Source organism: Haemaphysalis longicornis, unplaced genomic scaffold (genome assembly GCF_048455015.1).
Source record: "Haemaphysalis longicornis isolate Haplotype H1 unplaced genomic scaffold, Haemaphysalis longicornis Haplotype H1 scaffold_3, whole genome shotgun sequence".
NCBI classification, from domain to species: domain Eukaryota; kingdom Metazoa; phylum Arthropoda; class Arachnida; order Ixodida; family Ixodidae; genus Haemaphysalis; species Haemaphysalis longicornis.
In genome coordinates this window covers 132,746,103-132,765,101 of record NW_027526335.1, presented here as the reverse complement: position 1 = coordinate 132,765,101, position 18,999 = coordinate 132,746,103, and the positions used below count along the sequence as shown (strand labels likewise).

The window sequence follows — 18,999 nt, the reverse complement described above, 5'->3', positions numbered from 1 at the left end:
GCTGAAATTCTCTTCAATGATCATTAAAAACATGTTGCATCATTTTCTTCCTGACGCGCCTACAGCGCGAGAACAAAGCCTCATCGTCCAGGTCTTCACAAGGTGCTGAGACATGAAACAGTGAGAGCAATTTCCACGTAATGTGCAGCTATTTTATAATTTTTTGCACCAAAGGAAAACGATTACTCACGGAGAATTCAGAAGTGAAACTGAAATTTTTGTGTAAATTTTGGGACGAAAATAAACAATCAGCGCACCACTAAATTTGTACAGTGGAGAAAAAACTTGTAGTTTGAAGAAAAAACGGAACTCCAGGCTCACACGTATTTTTTATAAAACGCTTCCAGTTTTATAAAGCTTTCCACAGATATTTTCCTCTAAACTTACTTCTGTGAGCCCTATAAATATCGTGCGTCATTGCACAGCGCAGATACAGCGCACCTTTCCTGCGGTTGCGAAACCGCTGGTGGTAAAACGCGAAATTTTAAGTTCTTCGGCTATAATTTTAGAGCTTCCTCTAGATCTCCCCAATCGCGGTCACTCTTTGTCTTACATTATCAACGCTCTTTTCTTGTGCGCACTGCTGCCATGATGTGCTACATTTGGTTCATAAGATCAGCTATTTGACAAGGTGCACGCAGTCTTGTTTTTCAACTCGCCTGTACGTAACTTTCGTTCGCCTGAAATCAGAGGTTCAACGGAAGCCCGTCCGGTCGGCAGCACACATGGCAAGTATTAAAAAAGGGCATTGGCCACACACAACCCCGGCGCGGGTAACGCCTCCAGGTAGTGTGCCCCTCTTCGGTCCTTCTCCGGAAACACTGGTTCAATTACTGAATTAGCGACCAAACTGGCTCACGCAAGTAAATTTAAACGAAACTATCTGTGAAAAGCTTCATAAAACTCGAAGAAGCGTTTTTTTTAATGCGTGTGAACCTTGAGTTCCTTCATTTTTTCTTTAAGCAGTACACGTTTAGCAGTGCGCAGACTTTATTTTCATTCCAAAATTCACACAAAAATTTCAGTTTCACTTCTGAATTCTCCGTAATACTATGTATAAATAATCATTTGCCTTTGGTACAAAAAATGATAAAATGTCTGCACATTCGGTGGAAGTTGCTCTCCCTGTTTCGTGTCTCAGAATTTTGTGAAGACCTGGCCGACCAGGCTTTTTTCTCGCGCCGTAGGCGCGTCAAGAACAAAATGATGCAACACGATTTTAATTATCGTTGAAGTACATACACAGGTAAACATATGGGGAGAATTTCAACAATAGTGAAACCTTTTTTTAGATAAGCCTCTGAACTTGGAGTGTTTTCGTTTTTTTTAAACTCGTGCGTCAGTTGCTTTTTAACCGTAGCTTGCACAGACACAATATTTAGGGTCCTTATTTGTGGTTGCCAGGAGCAGCCCTCAATACAATTTTAACGCTATAGCTCCAGCACTTACGATAATACTGGCTTCCAAAGTACAGCACAAAATGGTTTCTGAGCAAGATTTGGAAGTTTATTAGAAAAATATGTTTTTCTAGCCAACCATATTTTGGGGGCGAAATGTACACCAGGCATAGATTAAGCATAAAAATTACCATTCTCGCCTGATGTGCATATTTTTTGGTAGACGTCTCTAAATTTGGCCACGGCGCAGGGGCAGGTAGCAGCCGGGGTCCACGCGGGTGCTTTCCAAATTTTTTTTCATTCGGCCACAATTTTTTCCACCGAGAATATTTGTGAATCCGCACATTATATACATGCGGGAATGAGGTAAAAAATTTCAAGCGAATTGAAGAGGTCGACAGCCATGCTTTGATCGATCTTATCTGAAATGAATCCCTTGTTATTGATATTGTATAACCCAAGTCATGAATTAAAAATTGGCACTCGGTGTACAGACCAACCCGCCAGACTTTCCAGACGTCATAGTTTCTGCTATACCCAAACTTAAAGTTTGTGTTATCACTTTTGGACCATCATATTGGGATTAAATCCCAACATATAACACCCAAGTGGCCCAGTTAGTAATCCAGGTGTACACGTCTCTACAAGTGTAATTGCATGGGGTACCCTGCACAAAACTATCGTGCAGTCAGATGCCGTGTTTGCAAACACAACAACCTGTTTTGGGGACTTAAAAATGATCACTAGCTTTCGAACCAAACAATGTAGCTCCTGAATGACTTGTCCAAGTGGTATGATGCACAAGAGACGCTCTGCGTGCGTTTCTCTTGCTGGGCATGATGCAAAGTTGCCTTCACGTGACTTCTCATTTGCGCATTGAACCGAGTAAATTTGTCTTCGTTTACCAGCGTGTAGAATGTTATAGTATGCTTTGCATGGTGCTGCACTAAAGCACACCAAAGATCACAGCTGACTGGCATAGCCATGGTACCAGTGTTGTTCATATCTAACGGTGGCACTACGTTCTGCGGCCAAGAATGGCTTGAACTTCATGCATCATGGTGCCCTGTGGGGTTGCTATGTTATTACATAGCTACCAAAGCTGGTTCAGGAACCAGGCCCAAGCTTTCAGTGGCAGCATAGAGTTTGTCACAAAAATATACTTCAGGGGAAACAGGTGCTTCCAATTGCATAAGCTTGAACACTTGTTACTGTGCAGTCTACTGATAACAATATAGGATCTGAAAAAATGACTTATAACCAATCATCCCAGCACATCTCGACTCTCATAACAAGATGCTGCCCAACATTTTTATAGCACCTGACTGAAGTTTTTCACTTGCGGTGAAAAATAAAAATTGCGCAGCATACGGTTTGAGAAATAACGCCTGCATTATATTAAGGTTAACGATAGCCTGAGCGTTCAGTGTCAGTTCATTTCACTTCTGCCATGTGCACAACATACAGATTCTGTGCATACACTTTTCACGTAGCATGACCATGTGAATACTTTCCGTCCATAATTCCGCTGCACCAAGCACGCCATTGCCAAGCACTAACGGAAACACGGACTAGTTTTTAACCCCTTCAGCATTATTTTAAAGTGTTTTAAATATGGCGTAGAAGTTGTAAATGTATGCACGAGAAAACATCTACATTTCCGTTGTCAACCTTGGTTAACCAACACACATTATGCTTGCTGCATCTCTTTTGTAGCAGGCAAACTGCATTATATGCGCACAACTTATTGGACATCTTATTGTACAATGGTACGGGGAGTTCGAGCAGCAGTATTTCCCAGTTTAATGGAACTGTAGGCGCTTCGTAAATTTCAGCCAGTAGAATTGGTTTGGAAAGCTTGTTAAAAATCAGTTGAGACTGTGAACTGCACAATGAACCAGGAGAACGTGTGAACAGTGTACCCCAGAATACATCCATAGTGTACCTTTAGCCTCTGCGATAGGGTACGTCCAATGTTCCTTAGACACAACACAGGGTAAATTTAGTCCCTTCAATAAAATTTTCTGTGATTGGTATTAACTCCGAAAGAGCTGTAGAAGTATTCACAGCATTTTTCTGGTTTTAAGTTCACCTGTGAACATACCAAAATTCTAACCTGAATCCCAGACAATGAATTTACATTCTCACCACTACGCTTGCTGCCTCGTAAAAAAATGAGCACAAGAAGGAAAATGAGTTTTGTTGTACATAAAAAACACCTGTCAATGTCATGCATAAGCGAATTCCTGACAAAAACATGCCGCCAAACAGTTTGTGTGAATTGATAAAAAGGAACAAAATAGCACAAGTAACAGTAAAATAGCTCGAAGAAGCCAAAGAATTCGAAAAAAAGTGTAACAAGATGTAAGAAACAGCGCATGACTGCTAGTTCTGCTACATGTAAACTGATTTGCGTAACTTTAAAAATTCTGAACCAAATGTCATGTTCCCGATTTTTTCTACCCCTTATTCTTTGAAAGAGCTGCAAGTCTGCCAACAACCACAGAGCATAACAAAGAGAAAGAGAAGCAGACTGTGGTTTTGTGCCCCCACAAAGCTCCACTGCAGGGGGAACAATCTTGCCATTCTATAAAAACATTTGGGGAAATGGACATCCAACCATAATAATCGATTGACACCCATACCTACGCGCATAGCAGACGGCACCAAACAGCCTTGCTCACTGTTCACGGTGCATATCCACATCAAGTTTTTAAGATGCTATGATACGCACAAGAAATAAAACCAAGTTCGTGATTTCAAGTACTGAGAAGCACCAGAGACAATCCTTGATGATATGAATGAAGCCAATTGAGGACGTCACTTTTCCTGCATTACTTTTTACTTTATTATTGCTTTTTGCTTGATGTGATTCCTCCTGTTTCTTAGAATCACACCAACTGTGTACATTTTTGGCAGGCTTCACAATGTACAAAGAACGAGTTTTGGAAAAATACCCAGTACTACCTGAAATCATATTTTTACTAATTGTTGTGGCATGTATGAGGGTGTGGCTTGGTCTGTGCATGCCAATAAGGGTGATGAAGTATTTACCTCCACAACACAGAAGAGCGACGCAATTTTCTCTGAAAAACAGGCACATCAGGGGTAAGAGACCGATGAGCAGCGCCCATGGACGACTTTGTTCTCGCGCTGCCCTGTCTGTCTGAAGGAGCCACTGCAGTGATTCCTCCGTTTTGACATGGTGTCGGAAAAATGCATGAAGCAGCTCATGATCTTCCACACTCGATTCCGAGAACAGTCCCCGCAGTCTCGTGCTAGCCAGTCTGGAAAAAGAACGAACAAAAAAGTGCCAGCACGATCATCAGCAGCCAGCAGGATAAGCAAGAACTTTATTTAATGGGCAGCCTGGGCAACTATAGAGGTAGAGGACTGCGCGCTTGCATTATTGTAAAATTGACAGTTAAATGGCTATTCCTTAATGTGAAGCATAAAACGGCTGGCATGTCATTGTGTAACTGAATTGTGCTTACTTTTTCGTCATCTTTCCGTCATTACAAAACATTTTAAATCGTAATGCCACAATTGCCCACAAACACTAACACAAGTATGAAGAATCACACCGCAAGCATCCAACAAGCGAGGTTTTGTGCAAGCCTGATGTTAACAACCAGCGCTCACAGAAAACAAGTAGTGTTTGTGACACCAGTGGCGTTTGACAGCAGAACGAAGGCTTTGACAAAATGTGTAGGAAGGATCTGAAGTCGTACTATACACCACTGCAATTAGATGAAACCAACACCTTAGGTTCACAAGCCTTATCAAGCCAGAGCCCAACATTTTATGACCAGCTGGATGAGAGATGAAGCAGCCCTAACAGTGTTAACTATCAGGTAACTAGAAGCACTTTGTATGCCATTCACCGCTAACTTTCAAAATCTTTATCAACAATTCTACCATTTTATTCTCATTAGCTGGGACAGCGTGTGTAAAAAAGCATTTTTTTTGTAACGAATTCGAATATTGTTCAATCATCAACCATACACTGCAGTGTGGCTTTACTTTGGTGCTTACGTAATATACGTAATACTAATGGCAATCATGAGCTTCAGTTAGACGTAACTTTTCTGAATAAATGTGTTTTCTCAGTCCCTTCAGATTGGTATTAATGAGTGTAGAAACAATTACTGCATGCACAATTCATGAAGTACCTTTCGAAGTGTGCCAGGAAGTGGGGCTGCGTAAATAGAAGGGGCCACTCTTTTTGCACATCCCTGGCCTTCATGCCATTTGTGTTGATAGTAAGCCGCACCGATGCATAGAACGTTGTGAACAGGTGTTCCTGAAGACGTAGATCCTGCTCCTCCTCTGATTTTAGGCTTTCATCCATGAGAACCTTCTTTGACCTTTGGACCCACTACTAACTGAAAGGCAAACATGGAAGAAAATAAACCAAAAAAAGTAGCTGGAGTCAAACTTCATTTGTAGCACCAAGGCACTACCGTGCACCATCGAAGCAACCACGATGGATTCCGGTATGCCCGACATAAACTTAGATACTGCGCTTTCTCAGTGGAACTTAAATCGAAAAAAAAAAATCGCACCGCTAATTTTGTTAAGTGGTGATTTGACTATGTCATATCACCTTCCCACAGCTTTCTAGAAAATCTACTCGGAACGCGAGCTAGGCGATATATAGCTCAGGCTTATAGCGTGCTTTGCTTCCTGGTTTCACTGTGGTGAATTCGTTTGCAAGGAACTTTTTTTTTACCTCACACAGATACACATGGGCTGCTGCTGGGTAATACTGCCAGCGGTGCCAATAGCCACACGGCGGAACAATAGAGCGTCAATTTTGCAATGTATACATAAAGGCCAATATCGCATCAACCCTAACACCTTATTTTGAATGCACAGATACATTTAAATTTTCTTTTTTTCCACAAACAGTGCAAGAATAGAACTTCCTAAAAGACTCTGCATAAGGATTCACTTTGGTTGTTTTGCTAACTGTGTTTTGTTTGGGTCTGTAAACCTGTTCTTGTGTGTAGAATTCTTTCCTTTTTCGTTTTTCATTTCCGCCTTACTTTAGTGCCTGTATATGTACTTTTTACTTGTACCATACGTGCCAACCTGCTTGGACCTGCGAAGGTCTGCATTATGCAATAAATGAAATGAAATGAATGTAGAATCGCTTTCCCGCTCGCAGAAAATTCCCTGCGCCACGCCGTGTTGAAAGGTGCAACGCCAGTCGCGCGCTAAATAAAGGCCGGAAATTCCCGGCGTCAGAAGCACGTACACGCCTCCTAACTTCATAGGTTCTTAAACGGGAAGCATTAGCATTTCAAGCGTGTTTTGCCCATGACGATGTTGAGGACAACGTATACACTTCACGTACGCTAAAAACAACCTATACACTAAAAACAACCAATTTAATCCGACTGCGAGCTACGTTATACAAGGGCATCGCAATACAGGAGGCGATGACAAGGGGTACACCTTCGTGGGGTGCTCAGATGGCGACTGCCCGGCGCTCCGCTTCCCGCCGCCGGCGAAAGCCCGAGGATCGGTTTTCAACTTCAAGCCGCGCGGCGAACATTCCTAGGCCGCAACCGCTGAATAAAGCACTGCATGTGCCCGGGGCAGCTGTTATGTACGTAATTTTATTCTGCGCTTTCGGCTGAACACATTTCTACCACGATCGGTCCGGCATTGAAACTGGCCGTCCTTCATGTCTTTTTTTTATTTGTCCAATCCCGGAGGCAATGAAATGACCTTGCGAAACACTCACTTATATTTTTGTTTTTTTTTGCCCTCGGACAACAACGTAAAGTAAGTTGGTTTGTCCGCACGACGCAAACGCTTTGCGGGAAAGCTCTGCGCGGCACACTCCTGGCGTGCAGCGACTTTACACAAAAGCCAAAAATTGCACTGACAGCGCCACTAGAGTTAACTCCCTGCTTCATGTGCTAGAAACTTCTTACAATATATAAGACGCTATCTATAACTCAAAATCACTGCCGCAAAAAAGCCTTCGCCCGCCCGGCTACTACTGTTTGATGCCACACTGCGCCTCTTCGATTATCAACCTTCGACTCGCCGCGGACTCCCCGAGGAGCAATCCGGCATTCGTTTTTCCCATATATCACAATGGTTTCGAGAATCCTCGGAATACCCGTGCACTACCCGCGGCGAGGTCGAGACTAAACAGATGAGTCCCGCTATCAAGACTTTGAATAAGTGCCGCAGGTAAGCGTTCGCTCGCCCGGCGCGACGCTATCAGTGGAATATCACGCTCCCACATCGCGAACAAACAAACGCTTGCGCAGTACATTCACCATCCCCATGTCACCTCACTCTCGCTCACTCTTCTCCCCCCAAAACGGCTGCCTTCAAGCATGCGGTGTAAATACGTTTTAATCGCACTTGCAAAACAGAAACCACGTTAGGCTTAAGGTAATTCGGCGCCGCATGAGCGACGCACAAGAAGCGGATAGCGCATCGTATACCTCAGTTATGAATGGCTGAATGGTACATACCTTGCAAAACGATCTTGTGTGGCGCAAAATCCATACAAAGCTGGGCTGCCAGACGCAGTCTTCGGTACTTGAAATGACGGTCGGAGTGTAGACCGCACTGACGACGCGGGAACCTACGTTGGCGGGAACCCCAGCAGATCGCCGCTCCCTGCATCCGCGCCGCGATAAAGTGTCGTGTTCCGCACTGCGTGCGCGGCTCATGTGGCGATGACGTCCGCGGAAAAATAAAGGCCGATAAAATGCGAGACGTTATTGAGACCTCGGATCAGCCGCAGTGTGTGTGACTCCTGCGTCAAAAACACTCAGGTAAAGTGCGTCTCCAGGCGTAGTTCCCCACACTTATCGGATGTTGTTACGTAAATAGAAAATTTGCAGTGCTACGGTACAGTTCCTGTTACTTGGATGGAACAGCAAAGTGGGTGTAATATCGACGAACATTACATGTTCCATTGCCGTTTCCACGTAAATTGATGGGTTTTTTTAACAGTGTGGTGCTCTCGCTCCTCCTTTTAGGCGCGAAACGAACATGCTCCATATCTTGCATCTTCCATATTCAGAGCCAGTACCCAAGTTCCCCGGAGCGTGTTCGACAATGGGAGTAACTAAGATGCTAAGAATGGGGTGGAGCGCATTCGGCAGGCATTCTCAGATAATGAATGGCAGCGTATACCACTGTCCCTGAAGAAGAAAGTGTATGACAGCTGCATATTACCGGTACTCACCTACGGGGCAGAAACCTGGAGGCTGACTAAAAGGGTTCAACTTAAATTGAGGACGACTCAGCGAGCAATGGAACGGAAGATGATGGGTGTAACTAGCGCCACTAAATAAAGGCTTTTAGCTTATTTAGTGACGCTAGGTGTAACATTAAGGGGCAAGAAAAGAGCGGAGTGGGTCAGGGAACAGACGCGTGTTAAGGACGTATTAGTAGAAATTAAGAAAAAGAAATGGACGGTGGCAGGGCATTTAATGCGAAGGCAATAACCGTTGGTCATTAAGGGTAACAGAGTGGATCCCTAGAGAAGGCAAGCGTGGCAGAGGGCGGCAGAAAGTTATATGGGCAGATGAGATCAAGAAGTTTGCGGGGATAAAGTGGTCGCACTTAACACAGGACCGGGGTAATTTGAGATTAACGGGAGAGGCCTTTGCCCTGCAGTGGGCGTAGATAGGCTGGAGATGATGATGATGCTAAACGTCGATTTTTGAATTACAACCGAGCACCGCGGATTCTATAGAAGCAAAAGGAATCCAACAAGGCAGGACTGACCTATTGGGCACTGTCCTTCGCTTTTTCCCCGTTTCCTGCTCTTATCGTGACGATCTTCTTCCCCGTCCTTCGTGATGTCGACTGGCTGTTGCTTCGCCACCACCACCACGAGCGCGCAGAAAAGAAGCGTACTGCGCGCGCATCACGCGAGGCAGCTGCTGCGGGGCAGCCAGGCCCTCTCCGCGTGCGAGGAATAATTAACGACGTCCGTGCGACTGCGAGGCACGCCCTCGTTTCATCGGGTGTCGCGCCACGGCAGCGGGGGCCAAGATTGATCGCCCGCCGTTGCCGCGCACTCCGCACGCACACCAAAGAAGCGCGACGCGGTAAAAAGACAGAGCTAGGCCAGCATATACAAAGCGACAAAACCATACTCCGTCGTGAGCCACGCGCATATATTTATGTATACACATCTAATTCGTTTTGGTTTGGGTTCGCGCTTGCTTCATCGTGTCTCCATCGAACGCACGTGCGAGCTATATAGATGTGCCAGGTTATATCAGGGGCGAAGACCCTTAGGGCAGTAGCGGTCCCAGAGATTGGTTTTAGGGGGGGGGGGGGTCTCTTCTTGCGCAAATTCTGCGGAGGAAGTGATAAACATGCAGGCGTGTGCGCGTATGCGGCATAACCCGCTTGCGCACAAATCACTTAGCGACACAGTGGTTTCTGGCGCCCGTTAGGCGGTGCAACAGCTGGCTTGAAACCGCAGTTCTGACGGTCGCAACATGTTTTCGGCCTCGCACACGTGGGATTTAACCTCGCGCAAGTGGAATGCTTAAAAAAAAAAAAAAAAAAAAAGAAGCTGAGGACCCCTTTGGGAGGGGGGGGAACGACCCCCCCCCCCTCCGTGGGACCGCCAATGTATAGGGGCTGGGACTGGTGGCGTCTCCTGTCGTCGTCGTCATCGTAATCGTCGTCTCATGTAGTCACGGTACTAAAACACCAGAAAACTCGTTTACGACTCGCGCTAGAGAGCTCCGTGCTTCAGACAAGAGACTTACAGCAAAGCTATATACCTCTACCCCCCTCCCCCAACGGTTTCATCTCCGTTGGCAAAAATGCCAAGGCGCCAAGAATACACTTATACACTGCATGCTTCGCCCCTCCCCAGGTTTCGCGTTAGCGGGGATGGCCCGGGATTTTTTATGAGCGGTCCTTTTCCGCGAAGACAGCGAAAGGGCGCTAAATTTTGGGGAGGTGCTGATTTGTATGAACTAGCATCGACTGAAGCGTGTCTCGTCAACGAAAAAAAAAAGTCCTCTTTCTTGGCACGAGATGACTGGAGATACGACAAAACCAGGAAAGCGCGGGCAATGGACATTGGCCATTTCGGAAAGTCCCTTTCCGTCCTTAGCCATGGCTCCGAAAGTCCCCTTAATCTATTACCAGCTGTGTATTGTTTTAACTCAACCGCTGCCCTTTTCTAGATATCCTCACAGTTGGAGAGTTGGATCGTTTGAATCCTCGTACCATCTGCCTCGGACCCTTAAATTGGCTTGGGTCTTTTGACTAGCGGAATCTTTGGATCGGACCTTCGCGTTTTCTGATTCTGGCTGATCTTTTGGCTCTTTGGAACTCTTGACCACAAGCGTTGTATGTCACGTGCTGTTTTGAGTAAACGCGAGAGGAATGGCGCTGGCGCCTAGCCGAGGGGTAGAGATGGGCTAGCCGGGAGAAATGGAAAAGCATAGACTGGCATAGTCCGGTAGTGTGTATACACTCGACAAATTTCCCGTTCTAGGAACGTTTCGCGTGAGCAACACGATAGTCTAGTGACTTGCCACATCGTTTTTTTTTTTTCGTTTTTTTTTTCTTCTTTTGACTGGTTGAAGTTGAAACTGCAGTGATCGTTTACGCATAGTTCTATAAGAAGCGGAGCAGCGGACGTAATTATTACGGAGAAAATAATGAACGCTTACTCCCGAAGAAAATAAAGTACCCCGGAAGTGTTGTTCCTTAAAGAAGTACAGAAAAGAAAGCGTTGAATTTCCACAAAATGGCGAATGTCTCCCTGTCCGCTCGGTCGTAAGTCGGAGGAGGGACGCACTGATTCATTTGCGAGGTGAATTGCGCGGTCATTGTCACTCCAGCACTGAAAGTATTTTCTCTCTGTCCGCAGCGGTCGCAAGCGGCGCCCCAGCGCCAGCGAGGACGCTGACACGATGGACGACTGCATGGCCGCCATGGTGCTGATGCGACTCTCGTGCAGCCCAAAGTCGCCAAGGATACCCGCCGACGCACCCGGTGAGTGTGTACCACCGTCCTAGCATGGGCGGCGCGGGGGCTCATGACGTCGTGGCGACCACTGTAACTGCCACGGCTCGGATTCGAACCCATAGCCTTTACCGATTCAGCTATCGGGACGGATGTGTTCCGCTCCGTTTTGCGACGCATTGGTTGTGTAAGTGTATTATACATACAGAAAGGAAAGCTATCAATCACTGATGTCAAGGAAGTTGTAGGGGAGCAGTAGTTCATTTTTTTCGTGTTGAAAAATATCTGTAAATATTTGCAAGGAAGTGAAGATAGACATGCCGCCCCCGGAAGGAAGAAGCCATGAGCGGGCTGGTTTGTGCATGCCGTGTGACCGTCAAAGGCGAGCATCGTGTCTCCAGAAATGATAGCCTTCGCGGCTAAAATGATGTCGGCGCCCCGTCGGAAACACAGGAGTAAAAATGGGGCGACAAATGGGACCCACGCGGGAAGCATGCGTGCTCTTTCCAATTTCACCCCCTGTACACGCCGCCGGGTGACCTTTCGCAGTTCTCCTCCGTCTTCGGCTCTGCCTTATCTCCGAATAGCAAGAAGCGAAGCCGGTGACTGCAGCGGCGGCCATTTGGCGGCCTTCGTCGGCGTTGTTCTCGTTCCATAACCTCCCCGCATTACAGCGACGACGACCCGTGCGGGGCCAAGGCGCTCGGCTTGCGCGGCGGCGCGGCGGTTATGCATTCTAGGCGCGTAGGCGACAATCGCGCAACAAGCTCGTCGGGATCCGAAGCGAAGAGGAGGGAAGGTGCCGAGAAAGGCCACTGAGCTGCTGCTTTGGAGGAGTGAGAGAACGAACGGAACGAGTCCGGGCACACACGAGGAGGCAATGCTCACCGATCACATGTCGAGCGCGTGAGGAGGGTACGGGTGACCGCGACCCCGCTCTACATGGGGAGGAGATGCGGCCGTGATTCAGTGCGCCGTACTCGGCCGCATACGTAGGTGTTGAACCGGCCTAAAGCTCGTCAGGGGCGTTCACCGGGTCTGAGATGAGAGGTCGCGCGCTCATAAAGCGATGTCGAGTGCATCGACGGAAACTAACGGCTTTCTAAGCTCAAAACATATCAGCGACGATTTGTACAAAAACATTGAAACAGAGAGAGAGAGAGAGAGAGAGAGAGAGAGAGAGAGAGAGAGAGAGAGAGAGAGAGAGAGAGAGAGAGAGAGAGAGAGAGAGAGAGAGAGAGAGAGAGAGAGAGAGAGAGATTTACTATACTCCGGTACAAGTTAAGAACGGCAACGATGATGATGATGATTGATATCGGTTTCCCCTTTGTAGCGGGGTTATGACCTGTCACCTTACCAAAACGAAGTTTTATACTCTTGGTTTAATAATAGCGCTGCTTAGGGCAGGCACAAAAAACCTTTCTTTCCTGTTACAGGGTGTAGCTGTCCTAGGCCATTATCCCCTCTCTGCTTTTCGTCCACCATTATTAAGTGCGAATGCACTTTATAAGCGACCCTGAATTCCGGTGACCGCCGTCCGTCCACATAGCAACAGCTGCGGGTGCGCGCGCTCCTCGTCTTCCTTGGCAACGGGGGGAGATGGGCGCGCGCTGCCTGGCCGCTGACATGGCACATACCCACGTGGGGGATTGGCCAGGAATCTCCTCGTCTTCCTTGGCAACGGGGGGAGATGGGCGCGCGCTGCCTGGCCGCTGACATGGCACATACCCACGTGGGGGATTGGCCAGGAATCGGGCGTGAGAAGGGCTAATGCACCCGCTTAAAGGAGTACTGACACGAAATTTCAAAGCTGAGATCCGCTCTAGCAATCAAGTACAACGACAACACAAATAGGTGTCTGTGCATGACACATACCCACGTGGGGGATTGGCCAGGAATCGGGCGTGAGAAGGGCTAATGCACCCGCTTAAAGGAGTACTGATACGAAATTTCAAAGCTGAGATCCGCTCTAGCAATCAAGTACTACGACAACACAAATAGGTGTTTGTGAATAAATGCATCTTTCTTTCTTTGTAGTTGTGTGTGTGTGTGTGATCTCTCTATCGCGAACATTACCGAACCGCGCAAATTCAACTCGTGCATTCGCACTTTCACATTCTTCCCCTCGGGGAAATGCGGGGAAATTTTCTGATCTTCTTTTCGCTCCTCGACAGCCCTGAAGTTAACTCCCTCTGTGCTCCCCCGTAAATCCTAGGGCTTCTGGAAGCCGAATATTTCCCTCATGTAGGTTTGGATGAATATCCTCGCACTCTAACGGAAGTTGCCGCTGTGCCTCATCACCGCAGCCGGATGTTACTACACGCGGCGCAAGTAGTGCGTTACTGGGAATATTTCGAACATGGAACGAGCCGTTTCCGTGATTTTTCGGACTTAACGTGCATATAAACTACTGCAGCGACGACAAACAAACTGAGGGAGACGACATCACGCAATAATAGCAATGTCCTTTCAAAACGCGTGTGCCCGGTATACATCCGGGTCCGTCGCTTAGGCGGTGTGATATCGTACATGAGCTATTGCCGTTCTTAACTAGTTACCGAGTGTAGACAACCCTAGTCCTGGCCGTCGTGTCAGTCTCTTCATCAGGATACGGCCGATTCGTAGATCCCCGAGACTGATCGGGGCGTCATATTTCTTCGTATCGTGGACACAGCACGAAATTCAAACCCGGGAAGAAGTTATTTTCGAATGACTTACGCAAAACCGCTGCAGTGGTGGGAGAATTTATTTGGCCCAGTTTGATTTAAAAGAGGTGTATACGCTCCCTGGCCGTCAGTTTAGGGCTTGTACTCACAAAGTAAAGACACAACATTGAAGTTCCGCTGCATTTTCTTTCTTTCGAAGGGAATTAATTGAAATCGTGCGAACCCGTTCCCGATACGCTCCGGCTGCACAGCCAGCGTCGCCGCAAGCTGATCGGATAAGGCAGTATGCGAAGAAACTGAGTGCACGAGAATCGTCAAGGCACGTGTATACCTGAGGCTACCGAATGCTTGACGCGACCTCGATTCATCGCTAAACGGCTAACAATCGGAGTGAGTTAGCTGTCGACGAAAATAAAATTGAAAAAAAAGAAACAACTCGTTTCGCTCCGTACGGCGGCCTCCCTTCGCAGTATATAAACTATATTACAGGATCGTGCACTGCATTTCCAATGCAGGGGCGCGGCGCTGATCACGCGGCGATTTCCGTTTTTCCGCGCCTTGGCATTTATCTCGATGCCGCTCGCGATCTCTCCAGAGTATACGTAACCCTGGTGGAAGCAAGCAGTAAAACGCACAGCGCGAAGCTTCCAGCTCGTAAAACCTGCTCCCTCTATTGTTTTTTAATGAGTTGCGGTACAGATTACAAGTTTGGTGGCGTTCAGCGCGACTATACAGTTTCTTTTCCCCCCGACGTTCGTAAGTTAATTTGTCCAGTTCCAAATTCTTAAATAGACGTAGGAATTTCGACGGGCCTCCCAAAACACACACGGTCATTTCGCCTTTAAGATTACACTGTCTTCCGTCTCCGCTCTGGAAAAAAGAAAAACGGACTCTAACGGAACCGCTTCCGTATACTCCCAAAAACCGGCTGTACGGAAGAGAGGCTGAGAAGCAACCTTTTACGGAACCCCTTCCGTCCGCATCCGTTTTTACTGTACGGAAAGACCAGGAGCAGGCTCTAAATAACCCTCGTGGAATTGTACAGATACCGCTAAAGGTAACCGGACAGCGGGTTTAATTAATTGAATCGAATTTGTCCGTTACAGTAGTGTAATCGCTCGTGGTGTGAGGGCAGTCTTTCTATAACTGCCTTGCCGGAGAGCAGCTTTGAGGGAAAGCGCGCTTCTCCAGCCCTTCATGAAGAGTTGTCAGTAACCTATTACGGGATGCCCATTGTGACTTGATGGCACCGTCGACGAAAAGCTACAGCCTCCCTATATCAGATGAAAAATTTCGCTTTAGAGCGACGCTCATGTGAAACAGACTTGTGTTGTATCCGCCGCCCACCGAGTCACCATACGTGGCAGAGATGCAGACGCTATCTCGCACCCACGGAAAAGAGAGCTTTATTCTTGTTACATGCTATTTATAACCGGGCAACGGTTACTGATGATAATATTGGAAATTGGCCACCTTAGTACCGTGCACCACCTGGTGGCATGAACAGAACTACATTACACAACACAACAACTTGCATAGCAAATGCTTGGGAAATTAAGCGACCTCTTTTTTTTATTTTTGCAGTTGAACTCTCGTCAAGGTATATGGCAAACGGACTTGGCAAAAAACAGACGCGGGTTTAGTATGCCAGGCAGCACTGCAGCTGTTCGGCTGCCAGACGCCCTATTAGGCGTTGTTTCTTCAGTTTTCCTCGCGATATCCAGGGCATGTGTACGTGACCGGAGAGCTGTCCGGCACTGCAGTGTTTACACTAGGTGATGAGAACAGTTTGTATTCTCCATGCCTCCGCGTGCTGCAACAGTTCTGGCCAAGAGCCAACGCTTTCGCGGCAGATAGCCCCTTGTATGCGGACGCGTTTCAAACAAGGAAGTAGAAGAAAGCCGCGTAAGGATCGGAAACTTTGAGCCTTGAAAGATACTATGCAGCGCATGTTGTTCGGACGGGAAAAAAAAATTCTGGGTTGGAAAGACGTAATCATTTTAACTGGGCTGCCGCGTGTTAAGCGAGAAATGAAGAAATAAATTGTCTTGACCTTAAAAACTTGGCCATTCAATGGTCATATGGTAAACAGCGAACAAGAACGCATCGCTTCGAAAAGCGCTAACCATACTTGTTAAGAACGCATCGCTTCAAAATGCGATAACCATGCTTATTTCGCACTACGCCACCCGCAGCTTCTGCTCGCAAATCGCGCAGCATGCTTGTTCAGGGCACAATTTTTTAGATGCAAAGCATCTCTTGCTGTCGGCTCCGTCGTCCGTTCATCCACACGCGTCCCAGGAAGACACCGGCAACACTGTCGCTCCAGCATGTCATGGTCGGGGCTATGTCCCTCCCTTGTTGTGGCGCCGTCCACACCCCCACTGCGCATGCTGGGCTCATCTCGGGCCGGCCCAGGAAGACACCGGTAACACTGTCGCTCCAGGAGCCATTAAAGGGTAAGACACCACCGGGCGTTCAGCAAGCCGAGCATGCGCAGTGGGGTTGTGGACGGCGCAACAACGACAAGGGAGGGACATAGCCCTGTCGCATCTAATAAAATTACATCATCTCCCCGTAGGGGAACCCTGAGTAGTATGCGAAACAGCCATGGGCTCAACGCAATTTCCCATTTCGTAGTGCCGGTAAGTGAAAAGTGTGGTAGTTACCATGGAAACCAAACTGTAAAAAAAAAAACTATCCCTCCTAGAGGTAGCCGCATAAACTTAGCTGGAGATGCAGCGTGAAATTTCGACGAGCGGCGTGCGGCACCACCGCTCACCACCCGTTTCAATTTGGCGCCGCGGCGTCCTGGAAGCAGACGACGCGCCTCCGTTGCTGTAGCGACGGGGCGCATGCGCAGAGAGCAGTGGAAGTGCGATCAAGTGCGAAACACCCCCCTCGCGAGGGGCACGATCAAATGCAGAGCATTTCCGGGGACGCACGACGTTAAGTAGTTTGCGTTACGTTAATGTTGTTGCACTTGTGGCAACTGCTGACGAGAGAGCGCTCGTCAGCAGTAATTTGAATGAGTCAACGATAGAAGGCGCGTTCGTAGCGTCCCATTCTGTGTCGGCTTTGTGGCGCAGTGGGTAGAGCACCATGTACATTGCGTTCCGCCCGCAGCTAGGGTCGAGGGATCGAAACCTGGCGCCGGATAGTATTTTCTTTTATATAGTGTAGGGGGAGGGGTGCGGACTACGACTACGGACGTCAACGCGGGTGACATCGTGAGTTACTGAAATGCTCTGCATTTAATATAACGGTAGCTACGTACCTCAACCTAACGGAAACGACGAACTGAAAACTAATGGGCACTTGAATCGACCCCATGGCTGCTGTGCATACTACTCGGGGTTCCCCTACGGGAAGATGGTGCCATTTTTTTTAAACGGAGGCTAGCAAAGGAAGGAGAGTGTATTAGGCTTGCTAATAACAGTGCTTCGAATATTGTCGTGCTGTGACACAAAATAGTGAGTCTACGTAAAGTACTACTCTTTTTTTGCAAAGCCAACGGATAAAATGGCCACTTACACAGCAAAAACACTCAAAAGTGGCCTCGCATCCATCTATTTGTTGTCGGGATCGAGCTGACAGTGTCGCACGTTGCGGTGCTTCCACCCTCAGATCTAATACGGTTACACTTCGAAGTGAACACCAGACTCAACCCTTATTTTCAAGCACATTGTTTTCGTTATTACCACGCCCAACCAGCCTAAGTACTACGAGTGTTATGACTGTCTATTACACACTGCTAGCGTCTCTCGGAAACCTAAAGCCAATGCCGTATTATCATCCTCGGTTCAACATTCACATACGCACTGTTATCACGCCGAGGTCAACCGGTTTTCGCAGAGCACTGCCGCAGCGGAAATCACTCCCGCCTTTTCTGGATAGCTGTCGCAACTCTGGGCAGCCAGTGCGTATTAACAGTGAGCGCTTCCTTTTAAAGCGAATGCCGGCACCGTGCAGTCACTTCCGTGCCGAGTCAGTCGCATCCGACGCGCGGAGTACCGCAAGGAGTATCGATGGCCCCGCTGCTGTTCTTGCGCGCGGCGAGGAAGGGCAAAATTCCGACCGAGGCGCGGCGGCGAGCCAGCGGTTCGACTCCGCCGGGAAGGGGCCACCGCGCTGGGGGCTGACTGACGACGTAAAACCGTTTCTAGGAAGCCGGCGAGCTTCCTTTCCGAACGCCCCCGGCGCGGGGGCATAACACGAGCAGCTGCGCGATCGGAAAAAGAGGAAGGAGCCCGGGGAAGAAGTACGCACGTACAAAGGACGAGTGGAAGGTCCGGACCACGAGCGAGCGAGCCTCTCACTGTTTATGGCCTCCGCTGCAAAAGAGAACCACGACCTCTCTTCTGGAAGAGGCATTCCCTCCCCTCCCTCACATATACAGCCGTTTTGTTGTTATTATTACTGCAGACTGCACCGCTATTTTCTTCCTTTTGAAAAAGAGAGAGAAAAAAAATAGGATGGAGCCGAGTCAGACCTGCGGCTTTACGACGACGATCCCCTTGCGCCGAGTGCTCGTGTTCTGCCACCTCTTCCTCCGCTGCGTACAGCATCGGGCCCCTTTCCCTTCTCCCCTCGGGGTCAAAGGCACGCAGGCAGGCATGCATATACCGGCTGCTGCTACTAATGGCGACAAGAGGCGCTGATGTTGCGTGACGTACGCGCGCAGCCGAGCCCCGGTCGCCGCACGTGTCTTCCTCCCGGCTAGCCAGGCACATCCGCGGCATTCTGCGGTTACAGCCGGGGCTTGCGGAAAAGGAGGCACGCCACCGCGAGCGGCGGTTAGTCATCGTCTGACTGACTGCACAGGTTGAGGAACGGGGAAGGAAGACCATGGACGGGGGAGAGGGGCAGTCGTGCTTTTCTATAATTATGGGTAGAATAAAGTGCAGTATAAGCCCTCGTTATAACGATATCTCTTTACTCGAAATCTCGCCGTA

The 18,999-nt window shown here is 48.1% G+C and overlaps 1 protein-coding gene and 1 long non-coding RNA gene across 2 annotated transcripts in view; one reads left to right on the top strand and one right to left on the bottom strand.

Moving 5' to 3' along the window:
* The window catches only part of LOC144175104 (zinc finger protein 395-like), a 124,861-nt gene that overhangs the window by 26,373 nt on the left and 79,489 nt on the right, over positions 1–18,999 (top strand). The window contains exon 2 of the mRNA XM_077704187.1: positions 11,284–11,408. Within this exon, the coding sequence (XP_077560313.1) occupies positions 11,284–11,408 (125 nt within the window). The remainder of the gene's footprint in view (positions 1–11,283; positions 11,409–18,999) is intronic.
* Positions 4,484–8,027, bottom strand: LOC144175105 (uncharacterized). The gene is made up of 3 exons (XR_013323614.1): positions 7,898–8,027; positions 5,570–5,782; positions 4,484–4,684 (listed from the first exon to the last, which is right to left on the bottom strand). It is a non-coding gene; the product is annotated as an uncharacterized LOC144175105 (long non-coding RNA).